This window comes from Mesoplodon densirostris, chromosome 7, assembly GCF_025265405.1.
Source record: "Mesoplodon densirostris isolate mMesDen1 chromosome 7, mMesDen1 primary haplotype, whole genome shotgun sequence".
NCBI lineage: Eukaryota > Metazoa > Chordata > Mammalia > Artiodactyla > Ziphiidae > Mesoplodon > Mesoplodon densirostris.
Window position 1 is genome coordinate 1,292,677 of NC_082667.1, and position 19,615 is coordinate 1,312,291.

Consider the following 19,615-nt stretch of genomic DNA (forward strand, 5'->3'; position numbering starts at 1 on the left):
GGAACTCCACCTCCGACCACCAGCACAACCACAACAGAGACTCCAACCACTACAGAGACCCCAACCACAACACCCACCACCACTTCAACTGGGACTCCACCTCTGACCCCCAGCACCACCTCAACAGAGACTCCTACTCCGACCACTACAGAGACCCCAACCACAACACTCACCACCATTTCAACTGGGACTCCAACTCCGACCCCCACCACAACTACAACAGAGACTCCAACTCCCACCACCCCAGAGACTGCAACCACAACGCCCACCACCACTTCAACTGGGACTCCACCTTGGACTGCCAGCACAACTACAACAGAGACTCCTACTCCCACCACCCCAGAGACCGCAACCACAACACCCACCACCGCTTCAACTGGAACTCCACCTTGGACTGCCAGCACAACCACAACAGAGACTCCAACCACTACAGAGACCCCAACCACAACCCCTACCACCACTTCAAGGGGGACTCCAACTCTGACCCCCACCACAACCGCAACAGAGACTCCAACTCCGACCACTACAGAGACCCCAACGACAACAGCCACCACCACCGCAACAGAGACTCCAACTCTGACCACGACAGAGACCCCAAGCACAACACCCACCACCACTTCAACTGGGACTCCAACTCCAACCGCTAGCACAACCACAACAGAGACTCCAAGCACTGCAGAGACCCCAAGCACAACACCCACCACCACTTCAACTGGGACTCCAACTCCAACCGCCAGCGCAACCACAACAGAGACTCCAAGCACTACAGAGACCCCAACCACAACACCCACCAGCCCTTCAACTGGGACTCCAACTCTGACTCCCAGCACCACCTCAACAGAGACTCCTACTCCGACCACTGCAGAGACCCCAAGCACAACACCCACCACCCCTTCAACTGGAACTCCACCTCCGACCACCAGCACAACCACAACAGAGACTCCAACCACTACAGAGACCCCAACCACAGCACCCACCACCATTTCAACTGGGACGCCACCTCCGACCACCAGCACAACCACAACAGAGACTCCAACCACTACAGAGACCCCAACCACAACACCCACCACCATTTCAACTGGGACACCACCTTGGACCGCCAGCACAACCACAACAGAGACTGCAACCACTACAGAAACCCCAACCACAACACCCACCACCACCACAACAGGGACTCCTACTCCAACCACTACAGAGACCCCAGGCACAACACCCACCACCACTTCAACTGGGAGTCCAACTCCGACCCCCACCTCAACTACAACAGAGACTCCAACTCCAACCACCCCAGAGACCGCAAACACAATGCCCACCACCGCTTCAACTGGAACTCCACCTTGGACCGCCAGCACAACCACAACAGAGACTCCAACCACTACAGAGACCCCAACCACAACCCCTACCACCACTTCAAGGGGGACTCCAACTCTGACCCCCACCACAACCGCAACAGAGACTCCAACTCCGACCACTACAGAGACCCCAACAACAACAGCCACCACCACCACAACAGGGACTCCAACTCCAGCCACTACAGAGACCCTAACTACAACACCCACCACCATTTCAACTGGGACTCCAACTCCGACACCCACCACCACCACAACAGGGACTCCAACTCCAGCCACTACAGAGACCCTAACTACAACACCCACCACCATTTCAACTGGGACTCCAACTCCGACACCCACCACCACCACAACAGGGACTCCAACTCCGACCACTCCAGAGACCCCAACCACAACACCCACCACCACTTCAACTGGGACTCCAACTCCGACCACCAGCACAACCACAACAGAGACTCCAACCACTACAGAGACCCCAACCACAACACCCACCACCACTTCAACTGGGACTCCACCTTGGACCGCCAGCACAACCACAACAGAGACTGCAACCACTACAGAGACCCCAACCACAACCCCCACTACCACTTCAAGTGGAACTCCAACTCCGACCCCCACCACCACCGCAACAGAGACTCCAACTCTGACCATGACAGAGACCCCAAGCACAACACCCACCACCACTTCAACTGGGACTCCAACTCCAACCGCTAGCACAACCACAACAGAGACTCCAACCACTACAGAGACCCCAACCACAACACCCACCACCACCACAACAGGGACTCCTACTCCAACCACTACAGAGACCCCAGGCACAACACTCACCACCACTTCAACTGGGACTCCAACTCTGACCCCCAGCACCACCTTAACAGAGACTCCTACTCTGACCACTACAGAGACTCCAACCACAACACCCACCACCACTTCAACTGGGACTGCAACTCCAACCCCCACCACAACTACAACAGAGACTCCGGCTCTGACCACTACAGAGACCCCAACCACAACACCCACCACCGCTTCAACTGGAACTGCAACTCTGACCCCCACCACAACCACAACAAGGACTCCAACTCCAACCACTACAGAGACCCCAACGACAACAGCCACCACCATCCCACCCACCACCCCACCCACCACCACTCTTCCCACCACCCCACTGACAACCTCCACAGTGCCAACATCCACTGAGTGTTTGCCAGAGTGCCAATGGACTGGTTGGGCGGATTCTGGAATACCAAACTTTTCCAGAGAAGGTGGAGACGTTGAATCCCTTGAGAACTTCTGTAATTTGGGCAGGGTAAGCAACATCTCCTGCAGAGCCACCATGTATCCCGACGTTCCCCTCCAAGAGCTTGGACAAAATGTGGTGTGTAACACCTCTGTTGGGCTCATGTGTAAAAACCAAGACCAGAAGCCAGGGGGAGCCATCCCCCAAAGTTACTGTCTCAACTATGAGATCAAAGTCTACTGCTGTGCGATTCCATTTAATTGTGTCCCCAGAACTTCGACCACCACCACAGAGATCCCAACAACGACCCATACTGCTACTTCAACAGAGACTCCAACCACAACCCCCACCACCACAGAGACCACAACCCGCACCACTACCACACCGACAACCACAGAGACCCCAATACCAACACACACCACCACAGTGACCCCAACTCCACCACCGACCACGACCTCAACAGAGACTCCAACCACGACCCCTGCCACCACTTCAGCAGAGTTCCAAACCCCAACACCCACCTCCACTTCAACTGGCACTCCAACTCCAACACCCACCACAACCACAACAGAGACTCCAACTCCGACCACTACAGAGACCCCAACCACAACAACTACCACCATTTCAACTGGAACTCCAACTCCGACCCCCACCTCAACTACAACAGAGACTCCAACTCCGACCACTCCAGAGACCCCAACCACAACACCCACCACCACTCCAACTGGGACTCCAACTCCGACCGCCAGCACAACCACAAGAGAGATTCCAACTCCGACCACTACAGAGACCCCAGGCACAACACTCACCACCACTTCAACTGGGACTCCACCTCTGACCCCTGGCACCACCTCAACAGAGACTCCAACTCCAACCACTACAGAGACCCCAGGCACAACACCCACCACCACTTCAACTGGAACTCCAACTCCGACCCCCACCACAACCACAACAGAGACTCCCACTCCGACCACTACAGAGACCCCAACCACAACACCCACCACCACAGAGACAATCCCCACCACTATCACAACCACAGAGACTCCAACACCAATAACCACCACCACAGTGACCCCAACACCACCACTGACCACCAGCTCCACAGTGACTCCAACTCCGACCCTCACCATTAGCACCGCCTCCACAGAGACTCCAACACCTACACCCACCATAACAGAGACCCCAACTCCAGCATCCACCACCACAGAAACCCCCTCCCCGACCACTGCCACATCCACAGAGACTCCAACCCCACCTCCCAATATTAGCACTACCAGCAGCACATCAGAATCTCTTCCTACGTCCTCCCCTCCAACCTCCCAGTCCACCTATCCCTCTTCCACGGAATCTACCACGCTTGTGACCACCGCCCCAACAATTGTGGAGACATACAGCACACCACAGACCCCAGCGTTGACAGAACCAGCCATCACTACAACAGGAGGAACCACGCCCTCTCCACCTACACCTGGCACCACCCCTCCAGGTACACAGAGACCATGGAACTTGCGTGGTTATTGGTGATGCGCTTATGGTTCCTTCTCACTCCAGGGGAGCTTTACAGCTCTTGGGACTTGAGACAGGTGCCCCCCGCCCTACCCAGTGAGACCGGTCCCCAAGAAGGCTCCAGGAGGGCTCGCCTACCTCTCCTGCCCCCCAAGTCCCACTGCTGAGCGTTCAGGGAGCTGCTGACCCCACAGTACGTCTCTCCTTGGGCATGGCTGCCTGTGTCCCGCATCCCTCAGCCCATGGCTGTAAGATGGGCTACATGGGCAAAGCCATCCTGCTGGGAGACCACCGAGGCATGTGTGGCCTCATGGGGGAGTAGAGGCTGCCAGTCAGGTGCCCTGGGAGACCCTCCCTCTGTCCCCCCTCTTCCAGCTGCACTTCCCCTCTGGGGCTTTGGAGGACAGCTGGTCAGCCTCTCTTGATGGACCAGTGTCCTGTGGCTCTGGTGCTGCCTGGAGCTGGTGCCTCACCCCCGTGGCCTCCCTGTTACATACACCATAGACTGTGGGCCCTGACACTCAGCCCAACCCTGAGACTGAGGGCTGGGGAAATGGATGTGGGGCCTCCCACGCCAGGTACCACGTACCTCGAGTGAGCTGCCCACACGTGCTTGCCGCCAGGCCGCCTGTGCATCTATGATGGGTGGACGCCCTCAGCCCTCACTGCACCCTCCATTCTTACAGGCTCGCCAACCTCGGGTCCCACCTCCTCGAAGACCACTCCCACCCATGGAACCACGACTGGGCCCCCTTCATCCACCACAGGCCCCCCTTCCACACCCACACCCACTCCTGCGACTGTGTCAATGACTTCCAAGGGAACTTCCACACCAATAGGACACTCGTCGACCATGCCACCCACGCCACAGACCACCAGCACCTTGACCTCCAGTGTGACCACCCCCACGGTGATCCAATTAACCTCACCCAACATCACCACGAGCATCGTCTCAGTTATCACCTCCACCCACAGGACATGCTGCTATTTCAATGACACGTACTATGCCCCAGGTACCCAAGCTTTTCATTCTGATTCAGGCAATGCAGGCTGGCGGGACTTTGCTTTCCCAGTGCCTAGGGGTCAGTTGAAGGTCTAAACTGGGGGCTTGCTTGGGAAGCTGGATGCCAGCACGGGTGGATGTCTCCATGGCCAGCCCCATGTGCTGCCACCACAAATCAGGGGTAAGTGAGGGTGGTGTGGATTTCTCTCTCGTGGCCTCTGTGGGGACCTGCCTGGGTACTCTGGTGGCCAGCCCTGTGTGGACAGGGTAAGGACTGGGTCTTTCCCCTTGCAGGTGAGCTGGTGTACAACAGCACACATGGAGACACCTGCTATTACGTGAACTGCTCGCTGGAGTGCACCCTAGAGATCTTCAACTGGTCCTGCCCATCCATACCCTCCCCAACTCCCAGCCCATCCACACCCACCACCCGGTCATCCATGACATCCAGTGTGCCGCCCACCACCAAGCCCCCTGCGTGCCTGGACTTCGATCCTCCCAGACAGGTCTGTGTCTGTGGGTGGCTTTTGTCCCCTCGGGCACACACACCCACTATCTGGGCATCCAAAGCCCCAGGTGCTACCTTTCTGCTGGTCATGCCCCTGCCCCTATGCCCCACATCCCCAGTCGGGCCAAGGCTTCAGGCAGCTTCCTGGGCTCAGGGTCTGCTGCGGCCCTCCTACCTTCTCTCTCACGCACCCCTTGCTGTAGTGAGGCGGCTGGCTGCCCTCCTGGACAGGGTTGACCTTTGTCTTCAGCCTCCTGGGCAGGGCTCTTAGGTGCTCACCTGGGGCCTCGCCTGCACGGCCCACCCCTCCTGTGTGACCCTGGGTGCCAGGCTGGTGCCGCTGACCCTGTGCCCTCCCTGCCTGCAGGAGAATGAGACCTGGTGGCTGTGTAACTGCACCATGGCCATCTGCAAGTACAACAACACCGTGGAGCTCGTGGAGGTGAAGTGCGACCCCCCACCCATGCCCACCTGCTCCAACGGCCTCATGCCTGTGCGCGTCGAGGACCCCGACAAGTGCTGCTGGCACTGGGAGTGTGACTGTAAGCCCAACGCCGCAGAGACCCTCCCCACCTGCTCCCCACTGTGTGTGTGGGGGCTGCAGACCCCAGGCTGTCATGATGGCTTTGATGGCTGAGCACCTGCAGAGAGTCAGACCCACGTTTGGAGCAATTTCTCACGCCTCCTGCTTATTCCCCATCTCAGGCCAGGGGTCTGTGGGGAGGGAGGGGCTTGCCTGGTGGAGCATGGCCACAGCCGAGGGGCCTGGGGTGGGGGGTGGGCGCAGAGCTGGAGTTGGAACCGAGGCCTGGCAGCTGCGGGCTGAGTGTGGAAGGCACTCTTGGGGCCCAGATGTCCCACATGCCCCAGGAACCAGACTTTGGGGCTTCCCTCAGTTTCTGCTTGCCCTTTCCACCTGATCCTTGACCCTTGGTCCCTGTCCTTGACCCTGTCCCTGTCCCAGCCCCCAGCCCATGGCTCAGCACTGGCTCACCCCAGCTCCCTCTGCAGGCTACTGCACGGGCTGGGGGGACCCGCACTACGTCACCTTCGATGGGCTCTACTACAGCTACCAGGGCAACTGCACGTACGTGCTGGTGGAGGAGATCACCCCCACCGTGGACAACTTCGGGGTCTACATCGACAACCAGCACTGTGACATCAACAGCCAAGCGCCCTGCCCCCGCACGCTCATCGTGCGCCATGAGACCCAGGAGGTGCTGATCAAGACCGTGCACACGATGCCCATGAGGGTGCAGGTACGTTGGTTGGGGAAGGGTGTCCACGGCGGGGCACACTGATGCGGGCTTCCTTAGCCGGTGGGAGGCTGGGCTTCCTCCCCCAGAGCCAGGCTTGGAGAAGGCAGGGCGGCACTCAGCAGACACATTTCTGTGTCTGGCCCTCTGGAGGCATTCAGGGACCTCTTGACCTCCCCCTCTCATGCCCCTGCCACCCACCCTGGGCACAGGTCTCTGTGGCAGAAGCCCCCTCCCTGAGGACAGGGGTGAGTGGGGAGGGGCCCTGAACACACTGCATGGAGTTGTTGGTTCCCGTGGCCTGAGGAGTTCTACCCCCTGCACGGGGTCCCCCAGGTCTCCAGGGGACTCTGAGGACAGCGGCCCTGCCACCTTGTCCCTGAGACGAGTCAGGACAAGGATCTGGCCCAGCGCGATGGAAAGGAAGAGGGGGAGGGGGAGAGGGACGGGCAGAGATCCCCCCACTGGGCACTCAGCCTGAGGACAGGTGGGGGTGGGGTGACCCCAGGTGCCTCCGGAGGCACAGCTCGTCCCGCCCTGCTGGCCTCCCCTGACCCCAGATGTCTCGGCCACAGGTGCAGGTCAACAGGCAGGCCGTGGCGCTGCCCTATAAGAAGTACGGGCTGCAGGTGTACCAGTCAGGCATCAACTATGTGGTGGACATCCATGAGCTGGGTGCCCTCATCTCCTACGACAGCCTTTCCTTCTCCATCCGGCTGCCCTACCACCGGTTCGGCAACAACACGAAGGGCCGCTGTGGTGAGCCTCTCGCCCCCTGTGCGCTGCCCCAGGGAGGGTGTCCGGGCTGCGGCTGGCTGTGGGCGCCTTCCCCCGCGGCTGTGGTTCTCAGTGCTGTGCAGGCCCCCACCCCCCGCCTTATCTGGGTCTGGCTCCTGCGGGAAGCCAAGAGGAGCCTAGTCTAGTCTGTGCCCTTGGCCCCGGCCAGCCAGCCACCAGGGACCTGGGCTGCGAGGGGGTGGGTCCTGGGGGCTTGCCCAGCCTGCTGGACAGCTGGGCTTGGCTCAGGGACACGTGGCCTTCCTGCCGACACAGGCACGTGCACCAACAACACCTCGGATGACTGCATGCTGCCCGGTGGGGAGGTCGTCGCCAACTGCGAGGTCGCGGCTGGCCACTGGGTGGTGGACGACCCCTCGGAGCCGCACTGTGCCCACAGGGGCTTCACCAGCGAGCGCCCGGCCACCTGGCCGTCGGTGGGCAGCAGCCCAACCACCGGGGCGGGCTCTCCATCTCCACTCTGCGAGCTCATCAAGGACAGGTGATCCTGCCCTGGGCCCAGCTGCACCCCTACTGGTCTGCGGAGAAGAGGCCACAGGGGCTGAGCCTGGGGCTGGGAGTGCAGAAGGAGGTCACAGTGGGGCCCAGGACTCGGACCCCTGATTTCCATGGGGCTGAGTGGCCCGCAAGCTGTCCCTGTGCCCTTTGTGACCCCCCATCTCTCCGGCCTCCTGGGCTGGTGCAGGGGCGGTTGAGTGTGAATCCTGGGTAGACTAGTTGACCCGGGACAGAGTTCGCATCCAGGACTGATGTTGGAGGGGTATTTGGGCTTAGACAGAGAGGGGGCGCCCCCAAAGCTGGCATCCCTGGGAGCGAGCAGCTCGTCCCCAGAGGTGGGTGAGTCGGGCTGGGAGACCCCCTGCTGGCGTTGCTGGAGAGGGGATCTTGGCACCCCGTGGCTGTTTAGACACGAAGCTTCCATCTCTGGGCCCGAGCACAGCGCCTCATCCTCGGGCCACAGTGCTGGTCCCCCTACCCCAGGGCCAGCCCCGCCACTCTGCTCCCACCCTCAGCCCACGGGCACCTGTCTGGTGGTGCAGGCTGAGCCGGGCCCAGGGGACAGCCCAGGTGGAGGTGCTGGGCAGGGGGTATTGTGAGACAGGCTGGGGCACCGGCCAGACTGTGACCTGCAGCCCTCCACCCGCAGCTTGTTCGCCCCGTGCCACACTGTGGCATCCCCCAAGCACTACTACGAAGCCTGCATATTCGACAGCTTCACCGTGCCCAACTCAAGCTTGGAGTGTGCCAGCCTGCAGACCTACGCAGCCCGCTGTGCCCAGGAGGGCATCTGCGTCGACTGGCGGAGCCACACCGGCGGGGCCTGCCGTGAGTGTCTGCCCGCCCCGCCCCGGGCTCTGCTGGGCGCTGTGCCGGAAGCCGGACTGGGGTCGGGGGACAGGCCACCAGAAGAGCAGCCTTGCTCAGCACTCGGCGGGCTGGGCCCCCTCCTCCTGGCTCGGGACAGCATGGGGGGCTGAGGCCACGCTCAGCCCGTGTGGGAGTGTGGGGTCCCGTTTGGGAGGGGTTGGGCACGATGTCACTTGGGGGTTAGGGTGGGGGACACAGGCTTCCCCCCTCTGACTCTGGGCCCTCGGTTCCTGCCCCCTCCCCACAGTGGTGACGTGCCCGGCGCACCAAGAGTACCGGGCCTGTGGTCCCATGGAGGAGCCCACCTGCAAGTCCAGGTCAGTCACCGTGGATGTGTCGGGGTGGCGGGCTGGCCCTCTGACCGTGCTCCTGGCCAGTGTGTCGGGGCTGGTCGTCTAGTCTGTCCCCTCGCCGTCTCATGATGCTCTCCCCCCCAGCCCCACCCAGGCAAAGAGCCCACGCCTGGTGGAAGGCTGCTTCTGTCCCGAGGGCACCACCAACTATGCGCCCGGCTTCGACGTCTGCGTGGACCTGTGCGGTAGGCTGCCTGCCAGAGGCCGCTCCTCCTCCCTGGGGCTGAGGCCAGCTCCCACGTGCTGGGGCTGTGCTCACGGGGCCTGTCTCCTTCCTTCCTAGGCTGCGTGGGGCCCGACAACACGCCCAGAGAGGTAGGCCAGCACCCTTGGTGCTGGGACTGGACACTCCCACGAGCCCTGCATTTTGGGAGGTGGGATGGGTTGGAATGAGAACCTGGGACCCTTGGAGGCTATAATGAGTAACGAGTGATTTAAGTCCTGGAAGGCTGGGCTAGCAGGGGATCCACCCACCAGCCATTTGATACTCTGTCTACACCTGCGGCGGCATCTGCAGTGTAGAGCGTGTCTCCTGCGCGTGGTTGGTTCTTTAGCTCCACGCTATGTGAGCCCCACAGAGACATGTGGTGCATCTGCCCCGCGCCAGGTCTGTGTGTGCACACGCTGGTGAGCAGGTCTCGGTTGTGATGTGAGTGTCCCGGCCCAGAGCCTGCCCTGTGTGCTCAGAGCGGGGAGGGCGCGGGCTTTCCCCAGGCCGCCCGGTGCACTGCAGCCTCGGGCTGACTGGCGCCCGCTCTCCCCCTCCCTGTTCCCCCCTCCTCCCTGCAGTTTGGGGAGCACTTCGAGTTCGACTGCAAGGACTGCATCTGCCTGGAGGGGGGCAGCGGCATCACCTGCAGGCCCAAGACATGCCACCCGGGGCCCCTCGTGGAGTGCAAGGAGGAGGGCACCTACGCTGTCACAGAGGCCGACCCTGCCAACACCTGCTGCAACATCACCTCTTGCAGTAAGGCGCCCGCAGGGCAGGGAGCGCCCTGCTGCCGCATGGTTTCTGGAGGTGGGGGCCTCAGGGCGTGTCCGCAGGAGAGTGGGCGTCAGTGGGGCCATGGGGGTCCAGGCCCCGGGTCCCTCTGCTTCAGGACCCAGCCCTGCGCGGGGTGGCGTCGGGGCTCGGCCAGCTAGCGGCCGTGCTCATGGAGCGTCTCTCCCGCCTTCAGAGTGCAACGCCAGCCTGTGCAGCAGGAAGCCCCCGCTGTGCTCGCTGGGCTTCGAGGTGAAGAGCGAGATGGTCCCTGGGAGGTGCTGCCCCTTCTACTCGTGCGGTAGGTGGGCCGGGGTGGGGGAGGAAGGAGGTCCAGGCCAGGCAGCCGGGCCGGGGCTGGGCGGCTGGGTGACGGGGGAGTGGGGAGGTGGGGGCGTGGGGCTGCAGTGGCCCCTGCCTGGGGGCTCACGTTCTGCCCGGTGGACGCACCCAGCCCAGCCCGCGGGCTCTGCGTCCACACGGGCTCAGGCAGGACAGTCTGACCTTTGTTCCTGTTCTGCCTCCCAAGTGCCCAAGGGCGTGTGTGTTCTCGGGAAAGCTGAGTACCAGGTGAGCCCTGACGGGCTGCGGGGAGCGGGGCGGGGTGCACAGGGGGCTTCGGGGCGTGGGGTTTGGCAGGCTCTTGGCTGGCCCGGTGAGGGGCCCTGCTCTGGGGGCTCTCGGCACCCGGGGCACCCAGCTCCCCTGCTGGTGATGGGGGCCGGTGGCCTGGAGGAGGGGAGGTGCCTTGGAGGCCCCGCCTCACCTGCCCTCCCCGTTCCCGAAGCCCGGTTCTCCAGTCTTCTCCTCCAAGTGCCAGAACTGCATATGCACCAAACACAGGGACAACGCCACGCAGCTCAACAACATCTCCTGCACCCACGTGCCTTGCAACACCTACTGCAACCGCGTAAGCAGCCCCTGCCCAGTCAAGTGCGGCCCACCCACCGCTGTCCCCGCGCAGCCCTTCCTCTTCCGACGCTAGCCCGCCCGCCCGGTTGTCCTGCAGGGCTTTGAGCTGGTGGACGCCCCCGGCGAGTGTTGCAAGAAGTGCCAGCAGACCCAGTGCATCATCAGCATCAACAAGCCCGGCAGCCAGAGCCTGGTCCTGAAGGTGCACACGCCTGTCCTTCCCTGCCTGGGGCAAGGCTGAGTCTCCCCCGGGGCCACAAGGCTGTACACGTCCTGTCTCTTATCAGGACACCTGTCATGGGATTTTGACTCCCTGTCCCTCCCCCACACCCCGGGTAATCCAGGATGGTCTCACCTTGAGATCTTTAACTCACTTCCCTCTGAAAGACACCCTTTCCAGATCAGGTCACCTCTGTGGGATGCAGGGGTTAGGGTGTGGTCCCGTCTGTGGACTACAGGCCGGTAGTCCTTGGGCCCCTCCTGGGTGCCGCCGGCCTGGTGGGCCCGGGCCTGTGGCCTGCACTTGGCAGGGTATTTGGGGAGTTGCCAGGTGTCTCCAGTTGCCTTTCTGGGTGGGACTCCTGCTAGGCCTCCCACAGACCCTTCTCTACCCCACAGCCTGGGGACATGAAGAGAGACCCCCTGAACAACTGTACCTTCTTCAGCTGCATGAAGATACATGACCAGTTCATCTCATCCATCTCCAAAATCACCTGCCCCGACTTTGACCCCAGCACCTGTCTCCCGGTGAGCGGGCCCATCACTGCTGGGAGTGGGGGTCCCCGATGTTCCTGAGTGGCTGGACCTCCAGCACCAGGACAGCAGCCTTCAGCCTGGAGGGTCTGCTGTGGGCCCTTATGCAGGAACGGCTGCTTCCACCCCCATGGCAAGAGGGGGGCTGTCACTGCTCGGGGAGACCTGAGAGTCCCAGCTCTTTCTCCTTCCTGCCAGGGCTCCATCACACTCATGCCCAATGGCTGCTGCAGGAAATGTGAGTTTGGGCGGGCGGCTCCTGGGGCACGGGGCGTGGCGGCCTGGCAGTGGGCTCCACCCGGGCCCCTTGAAGGGAGGAGAGCACAAGGGAATGGTGCCCCGGGAATCCTGTCCCCTCTGTGCCACTCTCGGCCGGACGCTGAGTTCGAGGGCGTCACCCAGGGTGCCCAGGAAGCCTGAATCCCTTCCTAAAGAGAAGCAGGACAGAGCCCAGCTTGCTTGAGGGCGGCCGAGGGGGGTGCTTGGGGAGGGGAGAGGAAGCGGTGAGGGGGAGGGGGGGTCCCTGGGTGGTGGAGACCCCCCGAGCCTCTGTCCCCTCTCCCCAGGCCTCCCTCGCAATGAGACCAGGGCCCGCTGCTCCACTGTCCCCCGCGTCAGGGAAATTTCACACAATGGCTGCACCAAGCTGGTCACCATGAACGACTGCTCCGGGTCCTGCGAGACCTTCTCCAGGTGAGCCCAGGCCGCGAGTGGCCCTGGTGGGGGCAGCGGGGGGCGGGGGAGGCTGCGTCCGTGCCAGCAGGCAGTGGCCCCTCACCCCGGCCGCTCTGCAGGTACTCGGTCGAGGCCCAGTCCCTGGACCACAGGTGCTCCTGCTGCAAGGTGCAGCGCACCAGCCAGCGGGAGGTGGTGCTGCAGTGCCCGGGCGGGCACTGGCTCCGCCACACCTACACCCACATTGACAGCTGTCTGTGCCAGGACACCGTGTGCGAGCTGCCCCCCCAGCACAGGGCCCGGCGCTCTGGCCCCAGGGACCCGGGCCCGGGGTGGGGGTGAGCGGGGAGCGCTCGGCCACCCGGGCCCCGCCTCCACCGTCCGTACACCCCCTCTATTGACCCTCTGAACTTCCTCGCCTCCTAAGTTGACCTCCCCTCTGCGGATATTTATTTTCCAAGCCTTTGTTCAATTCTTTGTTTTCCTAAATAAACTCAGGCAGAGACACCGTGCTGCTGTGCTTCAGTAGAGGCTGGGCGTCTGGGTGGGCCGCCGTGCACAGCCGAGGTCTGGCTGATTCCTGGGGAGCGAGTGGGCTCCGGCCACCAGGCTCTGCACACAGGATCAGGGGGACACAGTGCACAAGTGCCTGGCCTGGTTTTGGCAAACCCCGGAAGGCACTGTCCTGCCCTATCCTGTCCTTGGCGTGCACGAAGCCCTGGCTGGGCCACCAAGATGCAGGTGGCCCCCCCCTGCAGAAAGCCCTCTGAGCCCGAATTTGTGAAAAAGGACTCAGTCCCTTTCGCAGCCATTAAGCTGCATGTGCACCTGTTTGTGTGCATGTGAGTGTGTGTTTGCATATGTGACCTGTGTGTGAATGTGCACACGTTTGCATGTGTGTGTGAAATGCGCCACCCCCTGGGGAAAATAGAGAAGGTCCTGGTCCACAGATGGGGGCAGCATGCCGGCGCCTGCTGCAAAAAATGACAAAAAGTGACCTTATGGGTCCTTCCGGGCTGCTATAAAGCAGCTGGCAGGGCCGTCAGACCCTTCAGACAGACTCGCAGGGCCTCCGGCTGGCTCTGGGTACCAGGCCGGGAAGTGGCCCTGTGTGCATGCGTGTGTCCATGTGTCCACATGCCCACGTGTGTCTGGGGAGCTGCTTTGTGCGCTGGCTGAGATACCAGAATGGGAATTCTAGGGAAGGGACCCTCTGGTCCTTTTACAGTAGAGCGAGGCTGGCGGCCGTGGAGACCCACGAGGTTGGGAGGGGAGCCGTTGCTTCTCTCTGACCAGGTGGTGGGGGAGTGGGGGCCCTGGGTTCCTGGGCTGAGGACCCCCAGGTGTAGTAAGCCCACCTGTGAACGTCCTTGGAGACCTAAGGGGAGGGGACTCTCCCCCCGGGGCCCAGTCTGCTGTCACATTTACACCTGATACCTGTCTGCCATATTTACACCTGGCTGATGGGTGCTGGATGAAGCTGCCCAGGGCCCAGCCGGGCTTGCACAGGGTGGACCCAGGCCCCCTACCTACCCTTCACCCACTGCCTCCTGCCAAGCTGGGCTGAGGCCACTGCCCTCCCCTCAGCCACCTGACTCCCTCCCCGACCTGACCGCCCCCTGACACCAGGTCAGGACACCCCAGCACAGCAGTACCACCCTGGATCCCGGGCTCCTGGTGACTTCAGGAGCTCACACTGCCCCTGGCCCAGCCCTTGGACTCCTCGGGGGTCAGTTGGCCTGGGCTGGCCTTGGAGTCAACAAGTCCCCTCCTAAAGCAGAAGGTTTGTTAAGGGGACAGAGGGGTTGCCCACCCCTGCTTTGTGGCCACGTGGGGTCCTGGGTGCCTCAGAACCAGCCCTGCCGGTAAGAGGTCACTGAGCCCACCGCAGGCTCTCAGCTGTTCCTCTGTCCTGCCTGGGCCATGAAGGCTGTGAGCTCCGTTCGCTCAGTGTGTGGCCTGTTGCCTGGACCTGGACCCGGACCCGAGCCCCAGGCCCGGCAGCTCCAGCCCCGGCTGCGGGACCTGTAGGACAGGACCGGGGGGAGGGCGCTGGGGCCGGCGCCGGGGCTGGCGCCGGGTCACGGGGAGGTGTCAGGCTCTGGCCAGCATCCTCCTCGGCCTCCCAGGTCCACAGCTGTGAAATGGGGGCTCCCGGGTGACCAGGGGTGGGCAAGGGTGGGTTGCGCCCCCAGGTCCGCTGATTTAAGCAGAACAACCCTGGCTTTTTTCTCTTGGACACGGGGTTTCCATGAGGTTTTGCTTGGAAAGAGGTTTCTGGCTTAAAAATGGTTTGACAGGGACTTCCCTGGTGGTCCAGTGGTGGCTAAGACTCTGCGTTCCCAGTGCAGGGGGCCCGGGTCCCATCCCTGGTCAGGGAACTAGATCCCGCACATGGCAGCTGAGTCAGGATGTTGCAGCTAAGACCTGCTGCAGCCAAATAAATAAATAAATATTAAAAAAATAGTTTGACAATCATCGGCAGGTGGCGGGGGGCCGCGGCCCTGTTCCCCGAGAGGAACCCGCGGGCGCCTCCCGCGCACCCCGCACGTCGAGCACTCACGGACGAATGGACCAGGGAGTGCGTGAGCGGAGGAACCATCCGCCCGCCAGCCTCTGCGCGCGACCCCAGGCCCACGAAGACCCAGGCGGGCGGGTGGTTGGGGGGGAGGAGGTACTGATTCATTGTTTCGCTTCCGTCAGGCCAACCGTTCCTGCCCTACCCCACTGTTGAGATGCGGGCTCTGAGGGCTCTGCTGTCTGCCGGGACACCAGTGCGGTGGGTGGCAACCCAGCCCTCTGCTCAGAGAGCAACCGCCTGGGCCCTGCCCCTCCCTCCGCGCTCCCAGCCCAGCCCCTCTCCCACTTCAGCTTTCCGATCCTGAGGAGTTCCCCACCTGCCCCAGACCTAGTTTCTAGCTGGGGAGGGGTCCCCATGGAGACCCCAGGCCGGGCCCACACCGCCGATGGATGCAAAGCCCGGATGACAGGTGGTTTCCTGCTCCCCAGCCCGGGGCCCCTCCCCTGGTCTGGGTCTCTGGGCTGAGCTCCCCCATCCACTGACGCCTCTGGGGCCGAGCTTTCCTCTGACCAGAAGCAAAGAGGCCTCCACCTGCCTCCACCGCCTCTGCCCCCCCAGGCTCTCAGGCACAGCTGTGCCAGGGCAGAGGCGGCAGATGTTGCCAACCCCCTGGGCGGCATGGGGGACACCTTCTGTAAATGGGGACTTGGCAGGACAGGTGCGTCCCTGTCCCGACAGCCCGCCCCCCTCCCCCTGCACACAGCCCACCCAGGTCGCAGAGGTGTTGGAGGGAGGGGGTGGGGGGCAGCCTGCAGCCCCCTCCTCTCTCCAGATGCTCCGTCTTCTTCCTCACCTGGCTCACCACCCAGAGCTGTGTCCTCCTAGGGCTCCCTAGGGGTACGCACCTGGAGCCATGGCCATCTGCTTCTCCCACGGCCCATGGTGGGCTGTCCCCTGTCTGGGGTGCCCCCAGGGCACAGGAGACAAGGACCAGTTCGGCCAGGTGGGCGGCCCTGCCCCGGGGACCTGGAAGCTGGGCTACAAGCTCTCCGCCACTGCCTTGGGTGCCGTGGGAACAGGGCCAGGCTTGGGATAAAGCAACTGCCCCTCCCCATGCTGCCCCACCAGCCCTGGGTCGTCACAGCTCCTCCCCCCTCCCCCCAGCCTGCCCACCTCTGCCCCTGGCCAGGAGGCTACGTAAGAATAAAACACCTCACTGTTGGCTAAGTGCCTGTTTCTCTTGCTGCCCCCGTGGACCCTTACCCTACAAGGGCCCTGACACAGGGTTCACTCCAACCCCGTTTTCAGTGGGAAAACTGAGGCCTGGAGGGCAAGGGGCTCCCAAGGTCACCAAGTAGACCCCAAGGCAGAGTTGGCCAGGCCGTGGGTCCTTCTGCTCCATGCCGTCTTCCCCACCCCAGCAGGTGCCCCCCCCGCACCGTTCCCTCGAGCTCACTGATTCTGGACCTGCCCCAGGGCAGGGCCCACGAGTTCCCACCAGGTCTCATGGTACTGCAGCTCAGCTACGCTTGACCCCTGGGGATGCCGGCTGGCCCAAGCTGTCCAGGGTGGCGGGCCTGCAGCGTGGCCTTCAGGATTGCCCATGGCCATGGTGCCCACTCAGGCTCCAGCTGTGCAGGCCACCTCCGTGCCTGCTGTGCCCCTCCAGGTCCTCACTTCGCAGCGGGATTGTGACCATAACAACCAACAGGTAGTGCCTGGCTTGCTGCCGCCCAGGCCTTCTAGAGGCTACGCTCACCCCCAGGCACTTGCCCCCCACCACAGGGGAAGGCGGCAGAGCCAAGACCCCTGCCTGGGCCCCGGGAGGGATGGGGTCTCCCAGGCACCCTGCAGGACTGCAGGTCGTCAACCCTGGTGCAACACTTCTCGGGCTCTGTGGGGCTCCACCGGTGAGGGGAGCCCTGGGCCCACAGCCTGGCCCTCGATCGCAGGGCTGTGGTGGAGACCCCAGTGGTGAGAACACAGCCCCATTCTGAGATGCTGCCCAGGCCTCCCACGGTGTGATAGCCCTGCCCACACCCAGAGCCTGGACATTAGATAAGGACCGGGCTTAGGGTTCCCATCACGAGTTCCCACCTTGCTTTTCCCGGGGCACCTTTTATTTTATTTATTTATTTTTAAATATTTATTTATTTATTTATTTATTTGGCTGCATTGGGTCTTAGTTGAGGCATGCAGGATCTTTCCTTGTGATGCTCGGGCTTCTCTCTAGTTGTGGTATGCAGGGTTTTCTCTCTCTAGTTGTGGTGCATGGGTTCCAGAGCGCATGGGCTCTGTACTTTGCGGCACGCAGCCTCTCTCGTGGCATGCGGGCTTAGTTGCCCCATGGCATGTGGAATCTTAGTTCCCCAACCAGGGATCGAACCCACGTCCCCTGCTTTGGAAGGTGGATTCTTTACCACTGGACCACCAGGGAAGTCCCTCCCGGGGCACCTTTTATTTATTTATTTATTTATTTATTTATTTATTTATCTCTCTAACACCACCTCTTTATCACAACAATGCTAGCTGAATCAAATATCACAAAGTAAAACCCAAAGGCCTCTCAAAAATCATATTTACACAATATTTTACAATATACAGAAATGCTTATTCTACAGTAAGTTTTTAAATACTAAATTTGATCTGATGTCATATGCAAAAAAGTATGCATAGAAAAAATATTTTAACATATGTATATATGTTCATAGAAAAAAAAACAGAAGAAAATACACCGAAATGCTAGCAGTGGTTGTCTGGGTGGTGGGATGCTGCCAGGCAGGCGGGCAGCCTCTATCTGGGAGCTGCATGGAGGGGACCCTGTGACATCCTGCCCTGGATTTCTCTGCACAATCCAAGTATTCTACCATGAGTATGCATTCTAACAGCAGAAATTCTTTTCAAAAATCACTGAAGATATGCGAATTCCCTGGTGGTCCAGCAGTTAGGACTCCTCGCTTTCACTGCCCGGGGCCCGGGTTCAGTCACTGGTCGGGGAACTAAGATCTCGAAGCTGCACAGGGCGACCAAAAAAAAAAAAAAAAATCACTGAAGATAGAAATCTTTTATGTTTACCTCTGCCTTGGTTGGGATGGTTACATGTGTGTTGACATTGGTCATGACCCCTCAAACCACACACTTAAAGTCTGTGCATTTATTATGTCAAGTATGCCTCAATTTTAAACTGTAGCAGGACAAAACCAGTCACTGTGGAGCAGGGCTGCTTCGCATCCACTCACTTCTGCAGCAGAAGCCTTCCCCAACTGCGCCTGTTTCCCCTCCATCCCAACTTCAGGAAGCATCCTTGTTCTGAATAGGATTCCAGGTAACTTAGGAAACTGCTCTCAATACAGTATTTTAAAGTTGAAGAAATTGACAGGAAAGGAAATCAGTGGGAATATCGAGGTAGTAATGGGAAAAGTTAGCACACAAAGGAGGCACAGTCATGTCACCACGGCCAAAGTGGGGGGCAGAGCGGGGGCCTTGTGGCCACAGGCCATCACAGTCTGTGTGTCCCTTTCGGGATCCAGGCACAGGGTCACAATACCCTGGGGAGGAGCAGCCCAGCCTCCTCCGTCCTCCCCAACAGGGGTCTGGGCTGCAGAGATTCTGGCCCCTGAGCTCTCCAGAGTTGGAAGTTCCCTGGGCCCCTGGGTGGGCATGGCAGGGCCAGTACTGGCAGGAGTGGGGTCTTCCTTAGACAAGGTTCATGGAGTGAAGGAAGTGAACAAACGAACCAAGGCGCTTTGCCCCAGACACGTGGGCCTTGTCCCAGGCAGAGCCATTGCCTTTGAGACACCATCAAGGCCACCTGCCAACAGCCAAGAGCTGAGTCTCCTGGCTGATTCTGGCCCTCTCCAGGCCTCCCTGCTCATTCCGGGGCACCTTTTCAAAAGACCACTCAGAGCTGAGCCTGTGAAAGCTAGTGACCTCTGCCCCAACAGCCTTATAAGTACTAGATGCTCAACTGTGACCTGGGACAGATGACCCTGCGCACCAGCCGCCCCTTGTTTCTGGGGTCTGTAGGTAATAAATCTTGTGACTTTACTTCCTTTGTGGGAGTGTGTTGAAACTACGCCTGCAATCAAAATGGCCCCGGGGTTTTCCCTTCCCCACAGCGGGAGCTCAGTGCTGAGGGGGAGGGGAGGCCCCCTCCTTCAGCCAATAATGCTCTGCATATCCTTAATACACCAGTTCCTGGCTTTCCAGCTGGAACTCCAGAAAAGAACCTTCTCTGAGAAGCAGCTCTGGACAAGTAGGGAGGGGGTCCGGGGAGGGCTGCTCCCTTCTCAGGGGACCCCAAGTCCCTCCATGGCTGTCTCTTCCCTTCTCTTTCCAGGGAAACACTTCCCGGTGCCTTAAATTGGAAACGAGCCTGATTGACATAGAATATT

The 19,615-nt window shown here is 61.1% G+C and overlaps 1 protein-coding gene across 1 annotated transcript in view; it reads left to right on the plus strand.

The window, feature by feature from the left end:
• MUC2 (mucin 2, oligomeric mucus/gel-forming) overlaps positions 1–16,754 on the plus strand; it is a 34,994-nt gene extending 18,240 nt beyond the window's left edge. Inside the window, 26 exon segments of the mRNA XM_060103702.1 lie at positions 2,397–3,869; positions 3,963–4,072; positions 4,248–4,388; positions 4,779–5,105; positions 5,390–5,601; positions 5,971–6,145; positions 6,615–6,862; positions 7,435–7,618; positions 7,913–8,138; positions 8,805–8,983; positions 9,273–9,342; positions 9,463–9,563; positions 9,662–9,693; positions 10,168–10,345; positions 10,557–10,661; positions 10,890–10,930; positions 11,148–11,270; positions 11,370–11,474; positions 12,224–12,263; positions 12,592–12,718; positions 12,820–13,038; positions 13,459–13,542; positions 15,840–15,939; positions 16,195–16,301; positions 16,386–16,418; positions 16,646–16,754. Coding sequence (XP_059959685.1) covers positions 2,397–3,869; positions 3,963–4,072; positions 4,248–4,388; positions 4,779–5,105; positions 5,390–5,601; positions 5,971–6,145; positions 6,615–6,862; positions 7,435–7,618; positions 7,913–8,138; positions 8,805–8,983; positions 9,273–9,342; positions 9,463–9,563; positions 9,662–9,693; positions 10,168–10,345; positions 10,557–10,661; positions 10,890–10,930; positions 11,148–11,270; positions 11,370–11,474; positions 12,224–12,263; positions 12,592–12,718; positions 12,820–13,038; positions 13,459–13,542; positions 15,840–15,939; positions 16,195–16,301; positions 16,386–16,418; positions 16,646–16,754 — 4,849 coding nt within the window.
• Positions 16,755–19,615: the final 2,861 nt, after the last annotated feature.